Consider the following 12,902-nt stretch of genomic DNA (forward strand, 5'->3'; position numbering starts at 1 on the left):
GACGCGGCCCGGCAGGGGCGACTCGGAGCGCCCACCCCGCGCCGGCCAGTGTGAGAAGCAGCGAGCAGGCGACGCGGCTGCAGCTGCGGCGCCTTCGACCTCCGCGCCGTGCGTGGCCTCGCTGCCGGGAGCCCCAGGTGAGCCGCCGTCGGGGTCGCCCGGCCTCTGCGGGGCCTCAGCTCCAGACTCATCTTGCCGGCGGCTCCGAGCCTGGGATGCGGACACCCGCCGAGGGAGTGGCGGTGGCACCCTCTTCCCAAGATGGCGCCGTCGGCCGCGGCAGTGTCCGGCCCGGTCCCGGGGTCTCCCTCCTGGCCGGGCCGCGGCGGGGTTGAGTGGGGTGGCTTAGGAGCACGGGCCCTGGGCCCGGCCCGGCACCCCGACTTGCTTCTCGGGTGCTCCGGAAATCCAGGCCTACAGCAGGTGGGGTTGGGGAGCTCCGCCTACCTCTGACTGGCTTGGTCGAGCTGTGCGAATGGTGGGATCCTCCTGTCTCTTCCGTGGGAGGCGGTGAACCGAGGCCGCGGGGTTCCCTGCAAGCAGGTTAACTAACATCCGATTGACACTTTGAGAAGTTTAAAGCTCTGACTGTCTCGCCTTGCATGTTTAGTTTTGCCTTACTGAAGTGGATTCAAAGTGCTGAATCAGTTGCCTTGCAGGTAACTAACCAAACAACAAAATCCCTATGTGTACGTCTCTCGGGATACTCAGGACTGCTCAGATCATTCTTACCGTAAAATGTGAACCCGTAGGGTTGTGAGCAAAGTACGCACAACAGTACCCGGCACAATTGAAGGACTCGGTAATTTTTTTTAAGTAGAAGATAAGAACTGCATAAAATAATTACTATTTTTCGAGATATAATATGCAAGAGGTTTGTGCTGCCGGATAAGAAGTACAAGCAATAAGTACAAAGGGTTGTAAGTAGCGCGCCGAGGTGTGTGTGTGTGTTGCCGGGGGTTGAACTCAACCTGTGTGCTCAGGAGGAGCTTCCGTGAGCTACTCCCAGCCCTTGCACTTAATTTTTAGCATTAATACCGTGGTCAATGTGTGTATGTTTATAATTTGGCTTATTTCCTGTTTGAGGTCTTTGGAAGTAAAGATTCAGTAGCTTTGAACTTTAAAAGGCGCTGAATATGGAGGCACCCATCTGTCATCCCAGCATTCTGGAAGCTGAGGTAGGAGGATCCGGAGTTCCAGGCTATCCCTAACTTGCCCCTGTGCTTGCCTAGGCTACAAGATATAAGACTGTGTCTCAAAAAAGACGGGGTGGGAGGGGAGGAAATACTTCACAAAGCAAAACTAAATACGAACTTTTGTTCAGTTTTTCTGTGAGAATCTGATGTTGCCCTGAAAATTTGGAAGCAGCAAGGACATTCGGAACAAGTTTTGCCCTGTATTTATTGTTTTGTAGGTAAGGAACTATTGGGAAATATTTAAGCTGAAAATGTATCTGGGCATGTGTTGGCGCATGACAGTCTATTGATCTACATCATTATCTCATCAAGAAGCCATTTAAATTGCCGATTTCAAACACCGTGTACTTAGAAGGCACTGTATTACAAACTACATCTGTTGTCTTAATTTTCACAGTAACTATGCAATGGTAGAATATAATGGATATCAAGATTTGGAAAGTAAAACTTTGCTCTGGCAGAAATTGGCATAGCTAGGTTTAGACTTCAAAATCTGGTTTTGTGGGTTAGAAGAAATGGGAGCTATATTTATTTATTTTGAGACAAGCTCTCGCTGTGTAGCTCTGGATGGCTTGAAACATGCATGTAGACCAGGCTGACCTGGAACTCAACAGAGATTCATCCATCTTCCTCTGGACCCAGAGTGATGGCATTAACAATCTTGAACTGCCAAGTCTTTGGGGGGTTCGAGACAGGGTTTTCCTGTGTGGCTTAACTGTCTTAGAACTTGCTCTATAGGCCAGACGGAACTCAAACTCAGAGATATGCCTGCCCAATGCTGGGATTAAAGTAGTACACCACCCCCGGCCAACAACCATGTCTATTGGCGGGAAGGGGGACAAGGCTTTGATATCTCTGATGGACATGTTTTTATCTCAGCTTCCCAAGTGCTAGGACCACAGGCAAGCTCCATCATGCCAGGCTGGAATGGTAGTTTTGTGTTCTCTTGGTTAGAAGCAGCTTAAATATCTTTTCATCTGTAAATGTGTCAGTATTTATTGGTAGATATGCCATTATCAAGAGTGTTCCATGTAACAACTCAAATTTTATGGGGAGTACAAATTTCTTACCTGAAGTATAAATTAAATGTAGCTGCTTTGGGGCAGAGAATTTGGCGGGGGGGAATCCTTGGTGAGTTTTGTTGTTAATAAGCTTATAAGTCATATTTATTTTAGTTTGGATGTATATGTATGTATACCTGTGTGAAGGTGAACATTTGTGTGGAGATCAAATGGACAATCTCAGGTCTTGGTCCTTACCTTTTCACCGTACGTGGTTCCCAGAATCCAAACCCTTGCTTGCACTGCAAGTGCCTTACTCGGTGATTTTTTTTTTCTCCCTTTTTCTGAAACAAGGACTTTATGTAGCCCAGGCTAACCTCAGGAACACTTCACAGCCCCTCTTCCTCCAGGTTCCTGGGTACTGGGATTGCCCCATCCAGGTTCCATATATTGATAAAAAAGTTTGGACTAAACTATCAAAGTTGACTTGTAAGTGAACTGAAAAGGTTGTTTTAAAGATTTGCCAGTTCTACCAAGATTCAAAACAAACTGGGTGTCTTGGTGCAGATCTTAAGAACTTGAACTGGGAAGATCACCATCCTGTGCTACTTTCTCTAAAGAGGAGGAGAGGAGACTGTCACTCAGGCTTTTTCCAAATGCAATGTTAAACAGATAATACATATATTGTTAGCCTAAAAACTACCCTCCAAAATTGCTGTAAGGAAATAACTCACGCCTAATCTTACCAGATAGAGAAATCCTTATCAGTCAGGCACATAAACTCAGGAGTTAAAAAATACTTGGTGTTTGGGAATTACGATTAAGTGAAAAATATATCACTTAATGGAGGCCTTCAAATATTAAATTCGATGATTTTTTCTAAAAGCTTCTCATTTACTAGCATAATTTTCTGTAAAATCAATTTAATCCAAATAGTATGACATTAGAACCTGATTTTTTTCTTTATTTTTAAAGATTTTTGTTGTTTTAGTTAATATGTCTGTTGGTGTGTGCATGTGAATGCCAGTGCCCAAGAAGGGCAGAGGAGGATGTCAGATCTCCCAGACTGGTATTACAGGTGGTTGTGAATCACCCTACAAGCTGAGCTCCTGTCACCTAGAATAGCAGTGCTCAGACTAAACTGCCATCTCTCAGCGCCCAAAGCCCTGATTCTTATTGACCTCTCAAATTGCTCTGTAACCTCAATGGAGTTACTTAACCTTTCAGTACCTGTTTCCTCACTTATAAGAGTACTTGATACTGTTGAGTGGATGTATTAAGTATTTAAAATACTAATTGGCATAAAAGTCAAGTCTTTTTTAATTTTTGTTTGTTTGTTTTGGACCTAGAGCCTTCTACTTGTCGGGCAAGCACTCTACTAGTGTTCAACCCCAAAGTCAAATTGTTGAAGGTTAGTTATTTTGCTTTGCAGTCAGGTCTTACATGTTGTCTGTGGCTTTGAGCTTCTGTTTCAGCCTTCCCAAGGTTGGAATTGACGTTGCTACTACACCCTGCTAAATGCTTGCCTCTTTTTTTTATTAAGTTGTTGTTGTTGTTAACATACAAAGAGGTGGGTTACAGGTAATGTTTTCATTTGTGTCATTCTTCCCTGTTCTCTCTCATACCCTTCCTCTCTATAGATTGTCTCCTTTCTGCTTTCATGACATACAAATATATAAATTCTATTACTTTCTCTTCTTCCAAGCGTTCTCGTTTCTTCGACTCCCCCAAGATAGGGTTTCTCTGTGGAACAGTCCTAGCTGGCCTCAAACTCATTGAGATCCACCCACCTCTGCCTTGTCTCCCAAGTGCTGGAATTAAAGTCATGAGCCATCGCTGTCCAGCTCTCTTTTTCTTTAGACTTTTCACCCTTCTTTTGAAGGTTAATTTGAGGTGATTTTAGGCTCAAATCTTATGATACTATTTTCCTTGAAAAGTGATGAAACTAAATGACACTGGCTGTCTACTTGTTCATTTCAGTACTCTTGTATTAAACTGACTAAAAGTGACTAATACTGATTTACTTAGTTTTGATTTGCTTATTTAATTGTTATTTGTGTCTCCACAGGTATTTTCTCCAGAAAGAAAACAAAATTGATACCTTGCATCCTGGAAGTTCATTTAGAAATCTGAAATTAGGGACTTCTTTCAAATTTGGACATGGCTAATCGAGGAGCAACAAGACCCAATGGGCCAAATACTGGCAATAAAATATGCCAGTTCAAACTGGTACTTCTAGGAGAGTCTGCTGTTGGCAAATCAAGCCTGGTGCTTCGCTTTGTGAAGGGCCAATTTCATGAATTTCAAGAGAGTACCATTGGGGGTGAGATTCTTCTTTTCCTTTTTTTAATCATTTACATTAATAAATGTTTGTTCTAAATGTGATTTTGAATAACTAATTAGATCATGCAGGGAAGAAAAAACTTTCAGCAGAACTTGGACTTTAAAATATACTTTAATTTGGTGTTTTATTTTATTTGTAAACAAGGTATTGTATCCTAAGCTATCTGAAATTTTTATAAACTTACTCTTCTGCCTCCTCATTATTTGGATTACAGATGTACACTACCAGGCCAGCATGGTTTGGGGACTTAAACAGTATTTAATGTGGAAAAACTTAAAACAAGCTAGATGGGGTGGTTGGCACAAGCTTAGCATTCCAGAACCTGAAGAGGGAGGACTGTGAGTTTCAAACCAGTGGCTGTGACATAGTGAGAGCCTATCTCAAAAAAGGAAAACAAAACACAAAATTGAAACATCTTGTTTATTTAAGTAGGAAAGTCTTCTTTTCAAAGACAAGGTCTTGCGGTGATTCTCATACTGCTCATGAACTCTTAGTGATCCTACTTGCTTTAGCCAACAAGTGCTGGAGTTTCAGGTCTAGTCACCGTGCCTCACCTGTTTTGTTTGTGAGATAGGGTCTCAAACCTAACAAGACTTTATTTCATAGGCTTTTTTTTTTTAGGGGTGGGCTGGGGCAGGGGGGCATTTGTAAAATAGGTTTCATGTAGCCTAGGCTGGCCTAGAACTGAGCTAGGTAGTTGTGGAGGACTTTAAATGTTTGCCTATCTCCTGAATGTAGAGATTACAGGTAGGCCACTGTACCCTATGTTTGTGGTTGTGGGGATTTTATGTGTGATAGAAAAGCATACTACCAACTAAGGTACGTGTGTCTCTAAGCCTGAGTCATTTTTAACACAATGTTTTTATCTTAAATCCTTCCTCTAGCAAATACTACTTTTGTTAGGTTAGGGAAGTCACATGTTTATTTTCCTCTTAGGTGAAACAGAAATAACAGTGCCTTGCCTGAAATGAAAACAGATGTCTTAATTAATGTCTTAAGTGACAAGAGAATAAATGCTTAATAAGTGCATTTAAACACCAATCTAGCTTTTTTGCTGAGTCATTTCTAGCATTGTTGATATGTTATATAATAATATTTTGGGTGATAGCTGCTTAGTAGTTGATTTAGGATATTAAAGTTTTGTTTAAGTAGGGCCTGCAGAGATGGCTAAGCAGTTAGGAGTACTGGTTTCTCTTACAGAGGTAAGAACTTTAAGCCCAGACTTTCTTTACTTAGGGTAGTGGTTCTCAATCTATAGGTCGAAACCCCATCAGGGGTCAAATGATCCTTTCAGAAGAGTCAGATATATGATAGTTTCATTGAAATTCATAATAGTAGCAAAATTACAGTTACAAAGTGGTAACAAAATAATTTTTTGGTGGGTAGGGGTCACCACAACACGAGGAACTATATTAAAGGATCATAGGGTTAGGAATAGGAAGGTTAAGACCAACTGACTTAGACAGTAAAGTGTCTTACTAAAATTTATAGTTGCTAGGCAGGGGCAGGTGCAGGGGCATCCCTTTAATCCTAGCATGAAAAGGCAGGGGCAGTGCATCCCTCTGAATTGGGAGGTGAAAGCAAGAGAATTGAAGTTCAGACTATCATAGGCTATGAGTGTGACGCTAGCCAGCTTTGCATGAGATATTGTGTCAAAATACAGTAGTACCATTAACAATGTGAGTGTGGCGTGTAGTCACACACCTTTAAATCCCAACCACCAGAAGGCAAGCCACCACTGCATACTGAGACCATCTTAGTTAGGGTTTTAATTCCCTCAGTGAAATATCAAGATCAAAAAGTTGGGGAGAAAAGGGTTTATTTGGCTTACATATTTCTGTTCATCGCTAAAGGAAGTCAGGACAGGAACTCAAACTGAGACTATAGTGTGTACCAGTACCATATCCTAGTTTTTGTTAAAGCTACTTTTTAAGAAAATGGTAAAAGATACCAATGTGGGAAATGGGGTTATTATTTGAAACAAGGGTAGGTCACTGGCCGTGAATTCCAGGTCCTCTTGAGAGCTGGACCTGATTTATTTTATTGTTTTGCTTTCTGAAAAAAGATTCTTTTTTTCACTGTTTTTGTTGTTGCTGTTTGGTTTCTTAGTTAGACTTTGAGATGCTGTCTATCTGTAGCCCAGGCAGCTTTTGACTTGCAATGATCTTCCTGTCTCAGCTTCCGTGAGTGCTGAGACCATAGGTATGAGCCATCACAAATAATTTCTTGTGCTTTTTACTACAAAGATAAAGTTAGTGTACAGTGTCCATTGGTTTTAAGTGAAAGGATATTATCTTTATGAATAGTGGTATTTTCTCTTAGGACATTTATATCTGTGTGTTTGTAGGTTGTATTAGATGTTGGTAAAAATTTGAATTTTCATACTAGTTTGTGCACTTAGGAACTAAGGAGTTGATGTTTCAGTAATTGTATTATCAGTCCTCACTCTGTATAATTGAAATATCATTGTTGAGTAGGATTGATTGTAGTTATATGTATTCTATAAATACACGGGCCCTGTTTACACATTTTATAAATGAGAGTATTGAATTGGATAAGGATTTCTAAAGAACACCTTTTATTGATGTTTTATTTTGCTTACAGTACTGGAGATTGAACGTAGAACCTCATGCCTTCTAGGCTGGTGCTCCACCGATGTGCTACCCCACAGGTGTTTGTTTAAATTGCTTATGATGGTGCACACTTTTAATTCCTGCAGTTGGGAAGCAGAAGTATGAATCATGATTGTTAATTTTTTCCCTGTCTCAATTTTGTTAGGGTTAGGTTGGTGCTGTTAAAGTATTCGAAGCTGCCTAAATTGACTAAGGAGCTCTGAGCTAGTGAACTGTCTTTGTTCACTTGACTGTTGTGTTGTATATTAGGCATAGTTGGTTGTCTGAAAACACTGTTCTACTTGAAATCACTTGTGATCTACCTGTTTTAGCTGAATATAATGGTTCATACCTATAATCCAAGCACTTGGGAGTTGGCAGAGAGGACAAGTTCAACACCAGCTTCAAGTATGTAGTAGGTATGAGGTCATGTCTCTATAAAAGGAAGTAATAATTCAGGAAACTTTTTGTGATTGGTATGTTTTTGAGATGAGGTCTCTTGTAGCCCAAGCTGCCTTTGAATTCACTATATAGTGATGACTGTTCCTTCTGTTTTTACCTTCCCAATGCGAGAATTATAGGCCAGTGAGCCTGGAGTATGTGGTGCAGGGACTTAACCATGGATTACTACCACCTAAGCTACATTCTTGGCTCAGTTTGAGAAGTTTATGCTTTTTTTTTTTTCGTATGTGTCAGTGTGGGTGCTCTGTGTTGGAGAGGGACTAATTTGGGGAATCAGCTCCTTTCTTTTGCTGTGTATTCTAGGGATGGAACTCCAGTCATCAGGCTTGTATGTATGGCAAACACCCACAACCATTTTGCTGGCACAGGTTTTTGTTTTTAAGTTATCAACTAGCTTGATGTAAGCATAAAGTCGAGCTACTTAATAGCTAATCCATCAAGAAGAGATTTTGATTTTTCAAGACAGGGTGTCTGTGTTACAGCTCTAACTATCCTGGAAATCACCTTGTAGACCAGGCTGGCCTTGAACTCATAGTGATCCGGTAGCCTCTGCTTCCCAAGCACTAGGATTAAAGGTATATGCCACCACTGCCTGGCTCAAAAAGAGATTTTTATCGGTATTGCATACTGGACTTTTTTTTTTTCATATTGTTAACATTAAGGATTGAGCCTAGAGCCTTACCACTAAGGAGTGACAAGAACTGAACAAGTGCTCTGTCACTGAGTTACAACCTAGATAGTGTTTTTTCTCCTCATTTTCATTCTGAGACAGGGTTTCCTTCAATTGTTCTGGCTGTCTTTCAACTCACTGTCTCAGAGCAGGACTTGAATTTTGAATCTTCCTCCAAAGTAACTGAGGTTTTTGGGGTTTTTTTTGTTTTGTTTTGTTTTGTTTTTAGATCTGGTCATATATTGGACTTTAAAGATAATCCCGGTATTTTACAAACCTCTCTCTGCCTCTCCCTCCTTCCCTTTATTTTTTGAGACAGTCTTGCTGTGTAATCCAGGCTGGTCTTCATATCACAATTCTCTTGCTTCAACTCCAACTACTGAAATGACAGGGCACTGGGATGGAGGTTATGTTTGAAAAAATAAAACAACATAAAATAACAGGAGTATATTTGGGGACTTAATTGCATTTGTATCTAATTTTTAAGTTTCAGAAAGATACTACTTTACAGAAACAATTTATTGAGACAGGGTACCCCACTCATCCCATGTGCACTCATGGTATTTAATTTAGACTACGTATTTCCGGGTTTCGTCAGTACATTAGCATGGTTGTATAAAAACATTAATAGTTGAGGGAAGCACGGCAGTAACTTAAATAGTTTGTGTAAGGTTTTTGCAGTTGACTCAGAGCAGGTCCTCTGTGCAACCATTGTTATATAAGTGTGCACATGCATCTTTTGTTTTTGTTTTGTTTTTTGCAAGAAGTTGAGACTAGAAAATCAGTACACATAACAAGCATTGTGCTGTGTAATTGAATAATTGGAAGTTACTGACTCCTTTTATGTATCAGTTAAAGAAAATAATGTGAAGGTATTTTCAAAAGTTTTGTCTTAGAAAAAGAAGGTAAGAAGGCTGGGTGCAGTGGCATATGCCTTTAATCCCAGAACTCTGGAGGCAGAGACAGACTCATCTCCAGGCCAGCCAAGACTGCATAATGACACCCTTTCTTAAGAAACGGGAGGGGGGAGTAAGATAATAGTAAGATTTCCAGTGGGTCTCTGAGATACCACTTTATTGTCCTCCAGGGCCACTCTTTTCCTGCTCATCTCCATTTTGCAATTCTTACAGCTGTACATTATTTTACAAATTATGGTTGCATATGTTGGGATTAGAGAATGATTTGCAGGAGTTGTTCTCCTACCACCATGTGGGTCCTTGGAATTTGGACTCAGTTGTAGCAAGCTGGCTTTTTATGTTTATTTCAGCCTAGGTTTTCCCTTAAAAGAGCTGAGTTGAAGCATGGGTGTTATGAAAGTACCAGGTGGAAGGAAGATAGAGCTCAAGTTACAGTGTCAATGCCAGTCATGGTATAAGAAAAATGTAATGTAACACCATTGCTGGTAGGCCTCCTGGCACAGACAGTCTTCACTGTGAAGTCTTAGCAGAAGAACTTTCTTAGTTTTCTTTAGAATGGTCTATGACTGTTCCATCTTCTTTGTTAAATGCTAAAATTTATCAGTGTTTTTTTTTATCGTACTTTCTTTACTGTCTTGCCATCTCATTTTTGTGGTTTCTTGTTTTTTTCTTAGCTACCTTTACACTCACGCACGAGCGCAAACACACACACACACACACACACACCTTCACAGTGCTAGGGACCAAAGCTAACATAGTGTTTATAAGTTATGCAAAGCACTCTGCTACTGAGTGAGCTATGTCCCCAGCTCCAGTGTTAGCCCTGCTTTTCTGTTTGCAGTTTCAGGTTACAATCCAGTAGTAGATGTCATCTTCATATGTTTGTAATGTGATCCTTACATATGGTTACAAAACCCAAAAAGCTGAGATTTAAGGGGTTCCTAACTTTTTCAAAAGTTTTCTCCCTTAGAACATTGCTAGTTTCTATGGGTATCTAGACTTAATTCCTGTTAATTGGCTAGATTTGGGGGGTTAATTTGTTGTTGTTTTGGACCAGAACTCAAAACATCCTCACACCCCAGCCTCCCAAGTACTGACATTATAGGGGTGTGTGCCACCACCCACCTTCCTTATTTGTGCTTTCTTCCCTGTCTCTGCTGGGTGTGGTAGTGTAATCCTACCATTCAAGAGCCACAAACAGGTGGATTATTGCCAAATTCAGGGCCAATCTGGTCTCCCTTGTAGGCCAGCCATAGTTAGTTACGTAGCAAAACCCTGGTTTTGTTTATTTTTCAAGATTTTAAAAATATGTATGAGTATTTTGTTTGCTTGAAATGTGTATATCCACCTGCATGCCTGGTGCCGGAGAACGGAAGGAGGGCATTGGATACCCTCCAACTGCGGTTACTAGTGGTTGTGAACTGCATGTGGGTGCTGTGAACCAATATAGGTCCTCTATAGAGGCTCTTAAACAGCTCCCAACCTCATAATTTTTTTTTTCTTTTGTTAAATTCTCAACTTGTAATAAAAGGTATGCAAGCGGGGCTTGGTGGTGCACGCCTTTAATCCCAGCACTCGGGAGGCAGAGGCAGGTGGATCTCTGTGTGTACAGTGCTACCCTGTTCAATAGAGTTCTAGAACTGGCTCCGTAGCTACTGAGAAACCCTGTCCTGAAAAACAAAATGAATGATTGAATGCTAAAGTGTTTTGTAGGCTTTTTCCACATATAGGTAAACCGTTTAAGCCTAACTTTAAAACCGCTTAAAATTTTTTTTGTGGTGTATGTTCAGGACTTAGATACTACTAAGTCTTGACTTTGGTTTTGGTTTTGTTTTTTTTTTTTTTTTTTTTTTTTGGTTTTGGTTTTGTTTTTTACTACAAGGAAAAAATTTATCACTAGGTAAACAGACCAGGAAGCAAAATATTATGAAATGTGATAATAGGCAACAGATACTTAATTAGGTGACAAGAAGATCATTAATTCAACATTTCAAAATATCTCTGCTTTATTAATACTACCCCCTCCCTCTAGTCCACTAGGAATTAACATTAAGGTATTTACCAGTGTTCCTTCAAAGTCTCTATATCTTTCTTTGCTTCTACTTTTTCTTGATTCTCTACTTTTCTTTCCCCTTTGCTATTTTTCTTATCTTACCCCCTTTTGTTTTTTTTTCTCTTTTCCCTTCTCATGTAAAGAAAATTGACTGAAAATACATATGAAATCAAGATGAGTAAATTGTGACTAATTCCTGTGATTGTTGTTAGCACCTTTTTGTGGGCCCAAATGAATGCATGGTGAGACATCAGTTGTCACGGGATTATGTTGTTCTTGGCATATAGTGGGGGAAGAAGGGATAGAGAAGGGGGATGGGTAAGGCATAAATAGTGCTACAGAAAGGAGAGTAGTCAAAACCCAAACAGGAAATGATGTAGCATTTTCTGCTGCATCTCATGACTGAATTCAATAACACATTCCCTGAGGAAACTAGATCAAGTCACATGGTTGCTGTTGAATTTCTACTCTTAAAAGCACCGGTTTGCTTAAGGGCTGTGCTTAGGACCATAAAGATGTCTGGGTTCCGGAACTATGATGTGACATAAAGTGCAAAACCAGACATAAAGTCAGTACCTAGTAAATACCTATTGATAGTTGGGTGATTCATCTAATAGGAGAAATATAATTAAAGCAAAGATCCTAATTTAGAAAGAAACAACCCTAAAAGTTAAAAAACATGAAGCATATTCTTAGTACACTTTATAAAGACAAAAGAGAGGAAAGAAAGTAGACTATCTGAGCAATAGCATGAACATTTTCACCTGTGTCAGTTCATGAAGTAGTATAAAACAAAAATTCCTGTTGGTGTCATTTCAGGAGTGAGGAAAGGACCTGAGAAAGAAAACAGTTCATTCGGCCTCATTAGTATCACAGGTTTAACATTAGCATACCTGTGTACTCGCATACATGCAGCCTGATTGGGTTGGGTTTAGTTTTGGGACAGGGTCATACATAGTAGCCTAGGTTGGCCTTGAACTCTATACTTTAGAGTGATCTGGAACTTCTGATTCTGTTTCCCTCCCCAGCTCTCACTACTGGGATTAAAAGTGTGTACCACTATGCCCTGTTTTGTGTTTGTTTGTTTATTTGGTTGGTTGTTTTAGTGCTAAGGATGGAACCTAGGACTTGGTGCATGCTGGATAAGCACTTTAGCAACAGAGCTACATCTCTGACCCCTAGTTAATAAGTTTTAACAATCTCTTTTCTTTTTTTGGTACTCAAGGGTGCTTTGCCTGCATGTATGTCTTCACACAGTGCCTGTGGGGGCCATAGAAGGGTGTTAGATCTCTGGAACTTGAATTAGACATTATAAGCTGTTGCATGGCTGGGGGAGTTGAACCCCAGTCCTCTGGAAGAACCAACAGTGCCCTTAAGCACTGAGCTATCTCTCCAACCCCGTTATTTCGGATTATGCATACCTTTATTCTGCTTCATTAGGATTACACACCTGAAAGTTGAAATGCTGACTTGCTTTGGTTTTGAATTTTAAAAAGAAAAGGCTCGGCAGGTGAGCAAGGTGGCATATGCCTTTAATCCCAGCACTCAGGAGGCAGAGGCAGGTGGATCTCTACGACCAAGCTGAGCTAGAGCTGTTATACAGAGAAACCCTGTCTCGTGGAGTGGGGGTTGGGAGGTAGATAACCT

At 40.5% G+C, this 12,902-nt stretch overlaps 1 protein-coding gene across 3 annotated transcripts in view; it reads left to right on the forward strand.

Annotated features, from left to right (window-relative positions):
- Rab5a (RAB5A, member RAS oncogene family) overlaps positions 1 to 12,902 on the forward strand; it is a 27,274-nt gene continuing 14,372 nt past the window's right edge. Inside the window, exons 1-5 of one of the 3 annotated variants that reach the window (XM_075980978.1) lie at positions 1 to 137; positions 1,087 to 1,178; positions 1,325 to 1,414; positions 3,547 to 3,608; positions 4,266 to 4,520. In XM_075980978.1, the coding sequence (XP_075837093.1) occupies positions 4,358 to 4,520 (163 nt within the window). In that variant the 5' untranslated portion in view covers positions 1 to 137; positions 1,087 to 1,178; positions 1,325 to 1,414; positions 3,547 to 3,608; positions 4,266 to 4,357. The remainder of the gene's footprint in view (positions 138 to 1,086; positions 1,179 to 1,324; positions 1,415 to 3,546; positions 3,609 to 4,265; positions 4,521 to 12,902) is intronic. The other 2 variants (XM_075980979.1, XM_075980980.1) reach the window with 2 other exon arrangements.

Source organism: Microtus pennsylvanicus, chromosome 7, assembly GCF_037038515.1.
Source record: "Microtus pennsylvanicus isolate mMicPen1 chromosome 7, mMicPen1.hap1, whole genome shotgun sequence".
Lineage (NCBI taxonomy): Eukaryota > Metazoa > Chordata > Mammalia > Rodentia > Cricetidae > Microtus > Microtus pennsylvanicus.